At 33.9% G+C, this 16465-nt stretch overlaps 1 protein-coding gene across 1 annotated transcript in view; it reads right to left on the minus strand.

Annotated features, from left to right (window-relative positions):
• Slco6a1 (solute carrier organic anion transporter family member 6A1) overlaps positions 1-16465 on the minus strand; it is a 178510-nt gene that overhangs the window by 128443 nt on the left and 33602 nt on the right. The window contains 4 exon segments of the mRNA XM_047554753.1: positions 6518-6640; positions 6643-6661; positions 11807-11919; positions 12771-12892. Of these exon segments, the coding sequence (XP_047410709.1) occupies positions 6518-6640; positions 6643-6661; positions 11807-11919; positions 12771-12892 (377 nt within the window).

Raw genomic sequence — 16465 nt, forward strand, 5'->3', positions numbered from 1 at the left:
AGTTAGAAAATACAGAAGAAATGGACAAAATTTTAACCACATATGGCTAACCAAAATTGAACCAAGAATGAGACAGACATCATTACCCTATGTGCATGTATGATCACACAAATGGTATGAATTTACATTGTGTACAACCATGGAAACGAAATGATATACCCCATTTGTGTACAATGAGTCAAAATGCAACTTGTAAAAAAATAAAAGCTAAATAAAAATAATAATTAAAAAAAATAAGATCTGGACTGGGCTACTTCCCAGTGGTAGAGAAAAAAAAAACAAAAAAACAAAAAAAAACCACATTGAACCAAGAAGATACAAAAAACTGAAAAAGAGCAATAACAACTACTGATATTGAATCAGTAATAAAATATCTCCCATCAAAGAAGAACCCATACTGGATAGCATCACTGCTGAATTTTACTTGACTTTTAAGGAAGAATAACACCGATGCTCTTCAAACTATTCCATAAAATAGAAAGATAAGGAACCCTTCCAATCTTATTTTATGAAGCCAGTATTATAGTGCTACAAAAACCTGATAAATACACAACAAAAAAAGGCCATTATAGATCAATATCCCTGATGAACATAGGGGCAAAAATTCTCAATAGTACTTGCAAAATAAATTCAATAGCATGTTAAAAAGATTGTATGACATGATCAAGTTTGTTGCACACCAGGCATGCAAGGATGGTTCAACATACATGTCAATAAATAGTTTATAAATAGTATCAAGGCAAAACATCTTAATAGATGCAGAGAGAGAGACAGAGAGAGAGAAAGAGTGAGTAGGGGCTAAGGACAGATAGTCCTCAAGGTCACATCCCCAGTGGCCTTCTTCCTCTGGCCATTGCCACCTGCCTACAGCTACTACCAGCAGCCAATTCAAATTATTAATATAAAAAATGGGTTAATCCACTAATAAGGTCAGAGTTCTCACAATTCAATCTTCTCATCTCTGAACATTGCTACATCACCCAACACATGAGCTTTTGGGGGAACACCCAGGTCAATGTCATAACAAAAAGTGAAGAGTTGAAAATTCAATAATCCACATAACTCTGGATCATATTGTAAATTAAATATTTTCATGATGTACATAGAAGTACATAAATGACAATTGTACACATTGTGAATTCCCAAAGTGAATATAGCTATGTAATCACCATATAATAATAAACAGAACATCATTGGAAGCCCAAATGATCTTTATTGCAAGTCTTCTGGTCTATAAGGTATGCATACATTTTTGTTTTATTCAGTAAACATTATGTTTGAAATTTTTACTGCCTTTTTTTTTTTTTTTTTTTTTTGGTACTGAAGATTGAACCCTGGGACACTTGACCACTACTGAGCTACATCCCTCCCCAGCCCTTTTTGATTTTTATTTTGAGACATGGTCTCACCAAGTTACTGAAGCTGGCCTTAAATTTGTGATCATCCTGCCTTCATGCCTCTTGAGTAGATAGGATTACAGTCTTGAATCACTGGCTCCAGCATGATTCATTAATTAATTAATTTATTTATTTATGGATTTATTTTTGGGGGGATTGAACTCAGGGGCACTCAACCACTGAGCCACATTCCCAGTCCTATTTTGTATTTTATTTAGAGAAAGGGTATTACTGAGTTGCTTAGTGCCTCATTTTTGCTGAGACTGACTTTGAACTCGAGATCCTCCTATCTCAGCCTCCTGAGCTGCTGGGATTACAGGGCACACATCACTTCTCCCTGTGATCCATTTATTTTTATATAACATAGAGTAAGATGGCAGAGTGGAAGTAGGCAGAAAATCTCAAGTCCTCCAAAATCTAGAATGAAAGCAGTGAGTGAACAGTTGAGTAGAGGTATATGACAGAGGAAATGCGCTAAGACCTAAGGTTAGACAGAGATTTGGAGGGACTTGGAAATTCTGCTTTCTGGTACAGAAAACAGGAAATAGTTTACTAATCCTAAATCCCAACCAGTGCAGTCAGCGGAGTATGGTAACAAAATGAGAAGGAGGAAGGGCAAAGCTGACAAACTTACTTTGGCAACAATGGTTAAGCTGGGGCAGGAATCACAAAGACACTTTGTGAGATGAGCACAGATTATCTCAAATTGCTGGTGAAAACTGTGTCATGCAGTCATTTTGAAGTGACCACAACTAAACCCACCTCACTAGAAGGAATTATATTTAATCAGTTTCATCCCATTTACAGACTGCAGCAAACATTACCATAGGGAATACTATTGAAATGGGCTATTATGTGTAGAAGGATCACTCATAGCTGGAGGTTGCCATTTCCTCCTCCCTCTATCAATTACAAGGGCAGTGGGATGCAGTGGAACAGAGAGCAAGTCACCCGCAGGGAGTACAGTACCTAGGGAGCAGCAACAACCCCAGTAGTTAGTCATAATTGTACAAGCCACAGTAGATAGCAGAGGCTGCAGGTGCCCCAGCAGGACTATGTGCACCACAGAAGTGGCCTAAAGATGAATGCCCTAGAGATGCCAGTCTCCATCCAGTATACTCAGGGAAGGGCCAGCAATGGTGTGCCCTGTCAGGCAGGAGAAGTCCACTTCCAAACCCTGTGTCCTGGTAGTGGTTCATGCATCACAGAAGTGGCCTGTGTATAAACATCCCATAGACATGGCTGCTGCCAAGAGCACCCAGAAGTGAGCCTACCATTGTGCATTCCACAGCAACTGGTATGCATTAGCAGTGCCACTCACACCTCAGAGGCAGCCTATAGGTACATGCTCTTCAGACAACAGCCACCTTTGAACACTCCCAGATGCATGCCTACCAATGCACTTGCCCCCACTGGAGGCAGACACTCCACACCTCCTGCAGGCAACCCAGAGCTACTACCACTGACTGTCACATCTCCTTTATACCCACATACTCTGAAATCTACTCAGGCAAGTTCACACCTGTTCTCACATCTCTGGGAACAGGAAACATTTCTACAAGTGATGACACCACAAGATTGCATACCCAACCAGAGAGAGAACTGGCCACAGACAATTAGAGGTTGCTCCCTCTGATCCCCCAGAAAGCTGTTTTGTGCCCAGACACACCAAAGAATGGAGGAAGTCTCCAAGATTTGCGTCAGAAGTATGCTGGTTAGGTTATCACTTCCCAGACCACAGAAACTCAGAGGTAAGGCTGAGGAGGTGTGAGCAATTACAAAGGCTCCCAAACCTGATGAAATCGAAACCAGAAAGGACCAGTAAGTCTCTCCATCTCAAATAGCTTGGCACAGAAAAATTTACGTGTCTCTAGTATTTGCGTTTGATGTCACAGATATTACCTTCAGTATTGCTTTAATAGATTTGCCCTTATTATTTGATATTGCATCCCTTAATCCTATTCTATGTATTTCTTTTAATGTTTGAAGCATTAATTGGAATTATTCCTTCTTTTTTCTCTTTGCTTTTTCTGTCTGTTTTCTTTTTACAGCAATAGGTCCTCTCTGTACCGGCATTTTTTTTTTCCTTTTCATGTCCTATAGAGTATAATGATTTTTTTTTTCTTTAATACTTAATTTCTCACCTGGTTCTACAGTATGTCTCTCATTTTCCAGTTAGATTAGTGGAGTTGAGGAGAAGATTTTTAGTAAGTTTTTAAAGGTTTGTTAGTATATGGCTTCATTCAGAAGTAATTGCAGTTCCTGGAGATTTAGCATGAGTACCCCTATATACTGGTTTGAACTTTACACTAATAGATGGTGTTCAGTTGGTAGAGGATCAGAAGCCTCAGACTCAATACCTCTGACTTTATTATTTTTACACCTTAACTAGCAAAGGTAACTGATGAAATTTAACAAAATCATTGGAGAACAGCGACTTGAATCATGATTGCCCGGTGGCTGCACTATTCTGGGAACTTCCTGTGCAAAGATGCAGGTCAAGAGGGCCCAGTTGCTATTGTGACACCTGAACAAGGAGACTCCATGCAAAGGCACACAGTTATATCATCCTGGACCTTGAACTCGGGCACTAACTCCTGGGGGCAGAGAATTCTGAGCATAACAAGATAACCCAAAATGTCTCACCAGTCGTGTGCCCTTCAGATTGCCTGCTTTTGCTGACACTTTCCCACAAATAACCTTTGATGAAATCCATATAATAAACAAGCTGAACTAGCTCTGGGTCATTATACCTCCATCAGAAGGTCATGTCCCACTGGACCTCAGCTTTCTCTCTATGTGTGTCTGTCTTTTCTCAACCCCCCATCACCCTTCGCTGGTGATTTCCTGAATTAATGTCCTCGGCTAAGAGATGGCACCATGGCAAAAATCCACAGGCTTTCTCATCATATTTTTTCAAAGACTATGCAGACGGATTCACAAAGTTCTATCTCTCTGGCAATGAAAAAAAAAAAAAAATGACGTCACCCTTCTCCCCAAACAAAAGGTCGACAGCATTTCTTCTCGCTCTGGGCATTAGAGATTTTAGATGCCTTACTTTGGCATTCCACTTGGTCTTTTATCACCTAACCAATATTGTGTATAACCCCCAAATATACATTAAAACTGGTCAGCAAGCTATGGCATACTGTCTATCCTGAGGTGCTACAAGTCAAATGATCCCTTTGAGCTACAGGTCCTAATGACTGCAGATACTGTGGACTGGAAAGGGGCTGAAGTTTCCACTGAGATATGTTCCTTGAAGTTTAGGACTCATTGACACTCTAAACAGTTATCCTGTAAACCAGCTATTAACTTATTACTGGTCTCTTGTCGAAACTGAAGACTTGAAACCTAGAGACCCAATAACTTTGGGGACTAATATTCTCATTTGGGATAGTCCAAATCAGACTCACAATTATTTGACAATCTTCACTTGTCCATTGAAAATTATTTAATCAAGAACATAGGAATGGTCATAAGAGATAATCTAGTGTTCAAACACAAAAGTAGATCATTTAGTCTCAGAAGTCCATGGAAAACCTCTAAAAGGAGTTGCTCTTTGTTATGCAGGGGAGTTTCCTGGAGGAATTTATGACACGTTATTCATATTCTGAGAGAAATGATCTCTACAATTAGGGTTATCCAATTAGAAAAGGTGGTACAATATTTGTCTTTGATGTTATTTGAAGTAATCAATGACACCATTTCATACCTGGAAAGCACTCTGGTAAATCTCACTTACTGAACAACATTGTTATGGATGACAGAATTACCCAAAACTTCATCACTGCAGGTCAAGGTGGATCGGGCTATCGCTAATACCTTCTATGATATTTGAACCAACACCTCAGGCTATGTGAAAAGGTTAATAACAGATATTAAGTGAAAGTCTAGTGCTAAAGGATTTGTTCAGCTGACTGGGTCCAGGATCTTAAAGGCATGGGTGAGGTCAATACAGTAGGTGGTCTCATTCTGTGTCCTAGAAACAGTTAGGCTTAATTAAACACTGTTAAGAAACAAATTGAATGAATTTAGTCCCAATTTTTGTTGGTTAGATTAATCAGAGTAGCCATAATGTGGTATACTCATGTAAAAATTTGTCATCATGGACATGGAAACTGATTTGCATCATGTTTAGACTTTTTGGAAAATATGCAATTTGACAATGCTAGGCTTTTAATAGAAAAATGTATTGAAAACTGAGTTTAAAAAAGTTTCTCCATGTGTTAAAATTTGTTTTTTATTTGGACCATATATTTTATGTTTTATTTATTTCTTTCCTTTCTATTTTGATTTTAATCAAATATTGGATACTAATATCTTCTGTTACTGTTCCTTCATTGGTTACCTAAAAATTACAGCATGCATCCTTAACTATTTTCATCCTGAAACGACTGATTACCTTTACCACTTTACCATTAATTCTAGACTCTTATAACAATGAATTCCATGAGCACCTCTTTTGGAGAGCCAAATTCTCAATAACTAGTATGTATACAGTTGCAATGTATACAATTGCAATTGCAATTGCCCTTTAATGTTGAAAAATATGACAACATTGATAAATGTGCACATATCAATAAACCTATTATTAGATTGGTTAAGAGAGTAAAAAATTAAAGCCTGCTTCATATTTGTTAATATTATAATGCAAAAAGTGATATATTCATAGAATAGAATCCCATAGCACAATTAAGATGCATTAAATAGATATAGATCAACATGAGACTGAAGAACATAATTTCTGATAAAAAAGTAGAACACTTTGTATAAATATACAAACTTTAGAAATATATTGAATATACACTGACAAGCAGAAAATGTGAGCAAACATGTATAAAAGGATGCACTGCAACTAAAAAAGTATGGTTATCTAAGGGAAAGGAGGAGGAGAAATGGGTTAAGGAGGGATGCAAAGATGTCCTTACAATTTGATGTGTTAAAAATTATTGGTGAAATGATAGCAAAGCATTCATATTTTTAAATTTTGGCAAATGGTGCTTAAGTACATTGCTCTTTGTATTTTCTAATTACTTTAAATATTTCATATATATATATATGTGTAGAGTTCATACAATTTTTTTTTTTAAGTCAGCACAGTGAGAAGTAAAGTCTACCTGTAAGTGTTGCTGCCATTCTGGGTGTTATTATAAACTGATTTTCTAAATATATAGGTATAAATTCAGAAGCTCCAATTAAAACTAAAAATTCTGTAGCTCTGGACACAGCTTGGCATAAAACACTGGATTCTTCATTAGAATCTGAAGTAGAAATAAGTATATGTTAATTATTTTATTTTGTTAGTCAAGAGGAATAGATATGCCCATTCATGTCAGTAATCTATAAAAATTTACCTCCCCCAATCTAATGGAAATATGTATAGATATGTAATTCTCAAAAAGTATATATGCAGTTCTACAAATAATGTACAACTAACCAATATACACATTCCATAAAATGTACACTTTCATTTTTATATGCTCTCCATACCACCTCTAAGTTTTATTTTTGTGGGTCTAAGAGTCACAAAGATTTGGGAAAGACTCTGCTCTTCTTAGATATATTTTGCATATTTATCTAGTTCAGCTTCTGAGCACTACCTTAATTGTATAGTGTGATACCACTATATTTATCTATCCCCATAGGATTAAATACTTATATTGCATTTTATTTCCTGCTTTGATAAGCATGGATATCTAAAAAACTCCTGTGCATGTACTCGTAGTATACTCTGATGGAGTATATTTGGAATATTGTATCCTAGAATGGAGTTACTAGGGTATTAGGGCTAGAATGAATATTCATTTCTCTAATTATCATTCTCCTGAGGTGTCTGTTTGCACTATCACCTCAGTATAGAAAACCTTACTTTCTTTATGTATCAGCTTATATTTTCCAAATTTTTTCAGAGCAATTTTCTGGGTTCTGCATGTCCTTCCAGAACTACTCTAACACTGAGAGTTATTGAACCTGGGAGGGCCTATGACTGCCTCAACAAGCTAACAAGGTTACGTGACTTCTGACTCTCATAAATTTTGTGTAGATTTTCCAAGAATTCCAAGTTCATTCCAAGAAATCTCTTGGATTTAGTTTTCTATACCAATCTATTATGTTGTCTAGCTTTCTTCTTAGAACAGAAATCCTTGACTTGATATTATCTAAACTATAAAATTTGAATCTACATTTTACATTATTTTAAAGTTTGTCTAACAATATTTTCACTTTTCTATGTTACAAAATAGTCTTTTGCTTTTAATATAACTATTTTTTATAAAAGGTATTTACTATGAGGGAGAACAGGCTTCATGGTACACACCTGTAATCCCAGCAACTCAGGCATCAAAGGCAGGAGATTTGCAAATTCAAAGCCAGTCTCAGCAACTTAGTGAGATCCTACCCCAAAATTTTAAAAAAAATTTAAAATGTGCTAGGGATGTGGCTCAGTGATTAAGCATCCCTGGATTCAATCTCCATTACAAAAAAAAAAAAAAATATTTTAAAAGGAAAAAAAATAAATCTTAAAACACTTATGCTCCTCAAATTTTAAGTGCATTTTAATGTGTATTTTATTTTTTAAATATGAAAAGAGGTTGTGACTAATTGTTGGCTTCTTATTGTTAAAATATGTACATGCAGTATTCTGAAAACTTAAATTTTGATAAATCTTAATGAATATAATCAATTATAGAAATGATATATGTTTTGATAAAAAGAAACACTTGGCAACTAGAAACAATTTAAAATGTTCTTATTTTACACAACTATATTTATTTATCTTAGGAAGAAATAGACTAATATAAAAATTAAAACAAATAGATGTGTATATGTGTTAAATAAGTGTATATACATGTGAACACATTCTTCTCAAACAGTGCTAGCCTAAAGAACATTCTGTGTGTGTGCGTGTGTGTGTGTGTGTGTGTGTGTGTGTGTGGTATTTTTATCAGAGTCTTAAGGAGAAAGTCATTTTGCCTAGGAAATAAGACATGAAAGAGAATTTTTGTTTGTTTTGGAATGGAGAAAAAGAGAGAAGGACATTTCAAGTACACAGATAAGCATGTATGAATATGCAGTATGATAAAATACTTGATATGTCCAGGAACAAGAAAGTGATTGGAATGTGGAGAACACAGGAATAAAATTCTGAAGAAATGAGTTGATGTTATTGTGAAGGTTTTGAAAGTCTTCTTAAAAAGGAGTGAAACCACCAACCAGAACTACAAAGAATACTGAAAGGTAAACTGCACACAGAGGATCCCAAAACTAATCTCCAAAGCTTTCAAATAGATTGAAGATCAATATTAATCAACTACATGAAAATCAAGACAATTAAATATAGCAAAAAACAAAATGGAGGAAACCACAAACATATTCATAATAACACTGAATGTAAATGGTGTCAACTCCCCAATTAAAAGACATAGATTAGCGGAATGGATCAAAAACAAAATCTAACTATATACCATTTGCAAGAGACTCATCTCCTAGAAGGGAACTCACAAGCTGAAGATAAAAGGACGGGAAAAATATTCCATGCAAAAGGAGTTAAAGAACAAGCAGATGTAATCTCATATGTGACTAAGCGCATTTCAAGCAAAAAATAATCAGAAGAAGAAAGAAGCCCACTGCATCCTGGTAGAGAGATCAATCCAACAAAAGAAGATATAATGATAACAAATATATATGTCCACAATGTCAGTGCATCCAATTATATAAAAAAAAAATGCTCCTTACTACTAAATCTCAGAGAGATCGCAGTACAATAATACTGAGTGATTTAAACACACACATCCTTATCACCAATAGACAGGTCATCAAAACATAAAATCAATAGAGATATTTCCAACCTAAATACTCTAAATCAAGTAGACATAATAAAACTTTTAAGAATATGTCACCCAAAACAGCTGAATTTACCTTCTTAGCAGCTTATGGAACATTTTTTCAAAATAAATCATTCTAGATCACAATATAAATCTTAGAAAATACAAAAAAAATTTAATCCAATCCCATGTATTCTATCAGATCATCATAATGGAATGAAACTAGAAATCAACAGTAAGGAAAATAATGGAAACCACATAAACACATGGAGATTGAAAAATACTCTTTTAAATGAAGAAAGGATCAAAGAAGAAATCAACGACTTCTTAGAAACAAATGAGAATGGACATACAATATATCAAAATATCTGGGATAGTATAAAAGCAGTTCTAAGAGGAAAATTGATAGCATTGAGAGTCTACTACATTAAAAAATAGAAAGATCCCAAATAAATAACTTATGTTCCATCTCCAGACCTTAGAAAAGAATTAATTCTAAAATAAGTAAAATATCTGAAATAATAAAGTTTATAGCCAAAATTAATGAAATTGAGGATAAAAGAACAATACACAGGATCAATGCAACAAAGAGTTGATTCTTTGAAAATAAATATTAATAGACCCTTAGCCAAACTAACGAAAATAGAGAGGACCCAAATAGACAAATCAGAGATGGAAAGGGAATATCTCCACAGATACTAGTGAAATTCAGAGAATCATTAGACACTATTTTGAAAATTTGTACTCCAAATGGAAATCTAGAAGACACTGACAAATTTCTAGACACATATAATCTGCTTAAATTGAACCAGGAAGATACAGAAAACTAAACACACCAATATCGAGTAATGAATTTGAAACAGTTTAAAAGCCTTTTAACAAAGAAAAGTCCAGGACCAGATGGATTCTTATCTGAGTTCTACCAGACATTTAAAGAAGAACTAACACCAGTCTTTCTCACATTATTCTATGAAACCAAAAGGGAAATAACTCCCAAAGGCATTCTGTATGTCAGTATAACCCTAATTCCAGACCAGACAAAGACCTATAAGGAAAAAAACAAAAACAAACTACAGGCCAATATTCCTGATAAACATAGATGTAAAAATCTTAATAAAATTACTAAGCAACCAAACTTAAAAACACATCAGAAGATATACAGAATGATCAAGTGGGCTTCATCAGGGATGCAGGTTGGTATCAACATATGAAAATCAATCAACATACTTCACCACTTAAATATAATTAAGAAAAGAATCAGTTATCATCCAAATATAAGAAAAGACCTTTGATAAAATCCAGCATCCATTCATGTTAAAAATTCCTGGAGTGGGCGGGTTATGGCTCAGTGGTCGAGTGCGTACCTAGCAGTGTGAGGCACTGGTTCGATCCTCAGTAGCACATCAAAAATAAATAAAAAATAAATAAAGTGTCATATCCATCTAAAACTAAAAAAAAGAAAAAAGAAAAAAATTTAAACGGTGGAGACATTGGGGATATAAGAAATTAACTCAACAATTTAAAGGCTATATATAATAACCCAAGCCAATATACTCAACAGAGAAAGCCTACAGAATGGAAGAAAGTATATGCCAGCTGCTTCTCTGATAGGGGATTAATGTCCAGAATACATAAAGAACTCAAAAAACTCATACCAAAAAAAAAAAAAAAAAAAAAAAATCAATAAATGAGCAAATAACTAAATAACTAATAGACATTTCTCAAAAGAAGATACACAAATAGCCAACAAATACAATGAAAAAAAATGTTCAACATCCCAATCAGAGAAATTCAAGTCAAAACTACACTAAGATTCATCTCACTCTAGTCAGAATGGCAATTATCAAGAACACAAATAATAAATACTGGCAAGGATGTGGGCAAACAATTTTACACTGACACATTGGGGGATTGAAACCAAATTCCTTGAATGTATGATTCTGTATAGTGAACCCAACTACTATGTATAACTGTAATATTCTGATTAAAAAGAAGAGAATGAGTTTTATCTGCAGAACAATCTGAGAAAGGACTTGATATGTGAAAAATAAAATTAGGCAGGTGGCATAAAAGATGAAATTATAAGAGTAGAAAACAAGTAGGGTCTCACTATTTGAAAGTTGGTATTTTTTATGCATGATGCCTGCATGATAGGGGTGTGTGCTCCATTGACACTGTGATGAGACATTTTCCATGGAATATGGGGCATGTTGTATTATGTTAACTTCCAGAGTTATTCTCTCTCAGTTAAACGTAATAAAAAATACATGTGACGACATGTTATCTCATTAAGTGTCATATATTTCTTTGGGGAAAATAAACACAAAAAGCATATAAAAGCAAAATTAAAAGAAAGAAAAAATTACCTGATATCAGTTTCTGACACTAGCCAAACTCTTGGCAATGCCAGTTGAGGGAGATGGGTCCTGGTTCTCATTATATGAAAAAAGAACTTTAATTAAGAGATTCCAAAAGTTTCACCCAGATTTAAGTTTAACACTTTATGACTACTTCTTAAGTTCACTATTAGAAAATTGCACAGATCAACTTAGTTGGTTTTCCACATAAAATAATTTACTTTACCCAAATAGCAGCCAACAAGTCCTTAATACCAGGTCCAAATTTCTTATCTTTAAGGTTGTCACTAAACAAATAAGTCTGTTGTTTACGTTTTACAGCTCTTATTCTTGTTGTACCTACATGTTAACAAGTAAAATAATTTTATGACATGTTCAAATAAGTAAAATACATATATAATACATACTATGCACCCTAATAAATCCAGTTTGTACTGAAAAGGGACATTTGTTATTTTCAAACATCTTAAAGTTAATCCAATTAAGTAAAAGACACATTCTTCTAAGGCAGTGCTATCCTAAAGAACATTTTGTGATAATGAAAAATTTCCACATTAACACCATCCAATACTGTAACCACTAGTTATATTATGCCTACTAAGTACTTGAAATGTAGTTTCTATTACCAAGTAAATTAATTTTTAATTTAACTTGTTTTAAAATTTAAATGGGCACATTTGACAAGTGGCTAACTTATTTGAATGCACAGTCATAAAACATGAAAAAATAATATCTAATCCTAAAATTATTTGTGCCAATGAAATGCACAATCAAGAATCAGATTTCTCTGACCTTACAGGTACTTTTTAGTGCTTCCACATTACTTTAATAGTGATTTCATCTTACCAAAGTTTTATGACATATTTCACATTGAACCATTCTAAGTAAACAGATACATATATATATATTATAGATATAATTCATGTTTAAAAGATAATTATGAACTCTAGAAATAAAGCATTTTTTAAAATAATGAGAGGAAAATATTTACTAATCAAATTATGATTGACATATAAAATTTGGAGGTAGGGTTGTTTCATTTGTTCAAAAAAAGACGCACAAGTCACTGTATCTCTATGGAGAAAACACCACCATGTTCACAAGGAGATGTAGTTTAGCCATGCTCTGAACCCATGGGAGGTAGGGGTAAGTACTAAACTTTAATTAATAAATTATATTTTTATAGTCACCTGGTATATCGTGTGGAAAGCATAACAATGGTATTAATGTAGACCATGCAAGAAGACCGGCAAAACAAAAATCAATCGACCAAACAAACTGCCATTTCCAATGACCATCATCTTCCACAGAGCTTTAATAAAGAAAAATGAAAATTTTCAGTTTTGGGCTTTTTATTAAAAATAAAACCAGATAAAACAGAAAGAGAGAAATTTTCTGTTAATTTGTAATTAATTAATTTGTAATGTGTCACTATTGTTTGTGTGGTTTTTATTGGCAGGGAGTACTTGGTAGTCTCCCATTTAAATGTTTCTTTTTGTCTTCCAGGATCCTAAATTTTTTCCTTTGTTCTACATCAATTAGGAAGAGAAAATTTCTTATTTGTCCCTACATAATTGTTTTTTCCACCAGAAGCTATGCATTTAGAAGACAATCACTTTAATTCTTAGCCGTCCCTTCCTCCTGAACTCTTATATTTGGTGTAATTTTATCTTTCCAGTGATTTGGACAAATCCTCTTTGGACACCTGTTAGTCTGTCTTTTGCCTTCCCTGCAGTTTTTCTTGCTGTGCCTTTGTTTCTCGCAGATCTTGCAGTGGACAGGACGGGATGGAATAAGAAAGAACCTGTGTAGGATTTGTTGACTTTCTCTTCTTTCTCATGGTAATTTTGAGGTTAAGGCTAAAGTCATGATTTTCAGGAGAATTTTTATCATTTAGGGAGATCAGGGAAGCTGATGGATAAACAACCACCAACGTTTTCAGCTCCACACACATTCTAGACATTGTCCAACCAGTCATTGTTGGAAAATGCCCATGTCTACAGGAAGCTCGTTTCGGAGGAGCTGGTGTCTCACAGGTGACTATTGCCAACCAAAACCTGGTCAGTACTAGTTCATAGAACTTGCCTTCCATAAAATATGGAAAATGTTACCACTCTTGTCCATTGCTAACAATATTCCTGAATACAAATTCCAGCAAGCAATAACATGGGGTTATTCAATCTAACTTCTATCCACTTTTCATCTCTATTTTGAATATACTACATCCAGGGAATTTTAACTCCTGATTACCACTGGAGCTGTATGTTTCCTTGCTGCTTATAATATCCATAATCTTTTTTTCCACTGTTAAACCCAAGTATGTACTCCTATACAGTACTATATACTGTATATATGTACTATATACAGTATAGTACATATTATATGATTATTACTTATGTGTTTTAATTGTATACCTAAACGAATCAGGGTCTTCACCTAAAAAAATACAACTATAAGCAAAAACTATGATATGACATGTTTATCAGATAAATTTAGAAATCAAGAGGTTTTCCTACTACTAGAACTATTGGAAAATGAAATAATATAATGATTCTGTACATAAATTGACAAAGTAAACAAAAGGCTTAGAAATAGGCTTAATGGGATAAGCTCATAAAAATATAATAAACTTTACTGAACAGCATAAAACAAGAGCAGACGTAATAACACAATGGGCCATTTTATGCATTGGAAGATAATTATTCCTAACTTGACACATAAATTCAATTCAAATAAAAATGTTTCAGTTGTAGTCTGAGATTATGATGTTTACCTGGAAGATAATTTGCAAACAAAGTCCCTAATATTTGATGAGTAACAATAAGTGGGAGTATTTCAAATACTAAATCATAAAATAAAACTTTTAAAATTATAAAACTTGTAGTTTGACATGAAAATTGAAAACTACATTGGGTTTACAGACTGGAAAGATAGGAAGGAAACCTGTGCATACAATGAAGTTTAATTTCCGATAAAGATGATTTTTAGTATCAGTTAAGAAACAGAATGATTTATGAATATCAGTCCAATTAACCCTTTGACAGAAAAAATAGAAGCTTGGACTATGTATCATATTATTACATAAATATATTGCAACTGAGTGTGAAATTTAAGCATAATTACAAAGTACTGGAGAAAATATAATCAACTATTTAATAATTCTGTAGATGATAAGAACTTTTAAGCAAGACAAATACTAAAATTTTATGAAAGGACAAATGTGTTTGACTACATAAGAACTTTAACATTTACAGAATAAAAGACTCTGTACACCAAGCTTAAAGACAAATTGGGAAAAAGTTTTCGTCTTATATCTAGCAAACAATATCTATACCACATGAAGAACTTTTTTAATTAACTTTTTTAATTAATTAATTAATTGGAACTGGGGATGGAATTCAGGAACACTTTATCACCAAGCTACATCCCCAGTCCTTTTTATTTTTTATTTTGAGACAGATTCTTACTAAGTTGTTCAGGCTGACCTCAAACTTGAGATTCTCCTGCCTTACCCTACTGAGTTGCTGAGGATTACAGATGTGAGTCACCATACCTGGCTATGAAGAACTTTATAAATCTGTATAAACAATGAGCAAATATAAAACCAAGAAAGGAAATAAGTATTAAATTAAAACTTGTAAAGGAGTGGTGGCTAATATACAAAATCATGCATTAGTAATTTAGGAATATAATTTAATAAACTTTAAATAATGTGAGAAGAGTTTAAAGAATATGAACATGAAGAAGGGGGATTCGGGTCTAGCAACAGCAGAGAACTCATATCACCTTCAGATCTCCAGATCTGAAGAGAAAAAGAGAATACAAGTTACATAAACTATATAAATAGTTGTTACCATAAAGACCATGGAAGAGGAAATGTGGCCTCCTGAGGTACAGGGTAAAGGGTGGAGGAAAGTAGAGAATGATACTATGCAGCACACAGAACACATTCATCACCATCTATATTTTTGCCTAAGAAATATATTCTTACCTACTTTCTTGGGGGGGAAAAAAATCTTGGTTAAAGAAACCTTTTCTAAATTCGTATTTGTGTTTAACTGACATACCAAAAACATAAAAATAATACATATTGATGGCATCCCAAGTGATATTCTGATACATGTATACCTTGTGTAATGTAAACATACTTATCACCTCAAATATTTATCATTTCTTTAAGGGGAAAACATTCAAAATCATTTCTTCTAGTTTTTTGATATATCCAGTACATTTTCATTATCTACAGTCACCAGAATATCTAGGTCCTACTAAACTTAGTACCTATTGTTCAAGCCTTTGCCATCCCTTCCTTTCCCCTATGCTTCCCAGCTTCTGGTAACCAAAATTATACACATAAGTTATATGAGATTAAGTTTTTTATATTCCACATAAGTGAGATCCTATGGTTATATCTTTCTGGATTAGCTTTATTTCAATTAACATGATTTCCAGTTTCATTCACGTGGTTGTAAAATGACAGGATTTCATTCCCTGGGAAGGCTGAATAGTATTGCACTCTATGTGTTCCACATTTTCTTTATTCATTCAATAGCTGATGGATATTTGCGTTGTTTCCATTTATTGGCTATTGTGAATAGCACTGCAATAAAGATGTGAGTGCAAATGTCATACTGATTTCATTTCTTTTGGATACATACCCACTTATGGGATTGCAGAATCACATAGTAATTCTATTTTATTTTTTTTGAGAACCTCCAAGTAGTTTTCCATAATAGCTATATCAATTTACATTCTGTTTTAGTCAGATTTTTTTTCACTGCTGTGACTAAAAGACCCAACCAGAACAATTTTAGAGGAGAAAGTTATTTGGGTGTTCATGGTTTCAGAGGTCTCAGTCCATAGACAGCAGGTTCCATTCCCTGGG

Source organism: Sciurus carolinensis, chromosome 6, assembly GCF_902686445.1.
Source record: "Sciurus carolinensis chromosome 6, mSciCar1.2, whole genome shotgun sequence".
Lineage (NCBI taxonomy): Eukaryota > Metazoa > Chordata > Mammalia > Rodentia > Sciuridae > Sciurus > Sciurus carolinensis.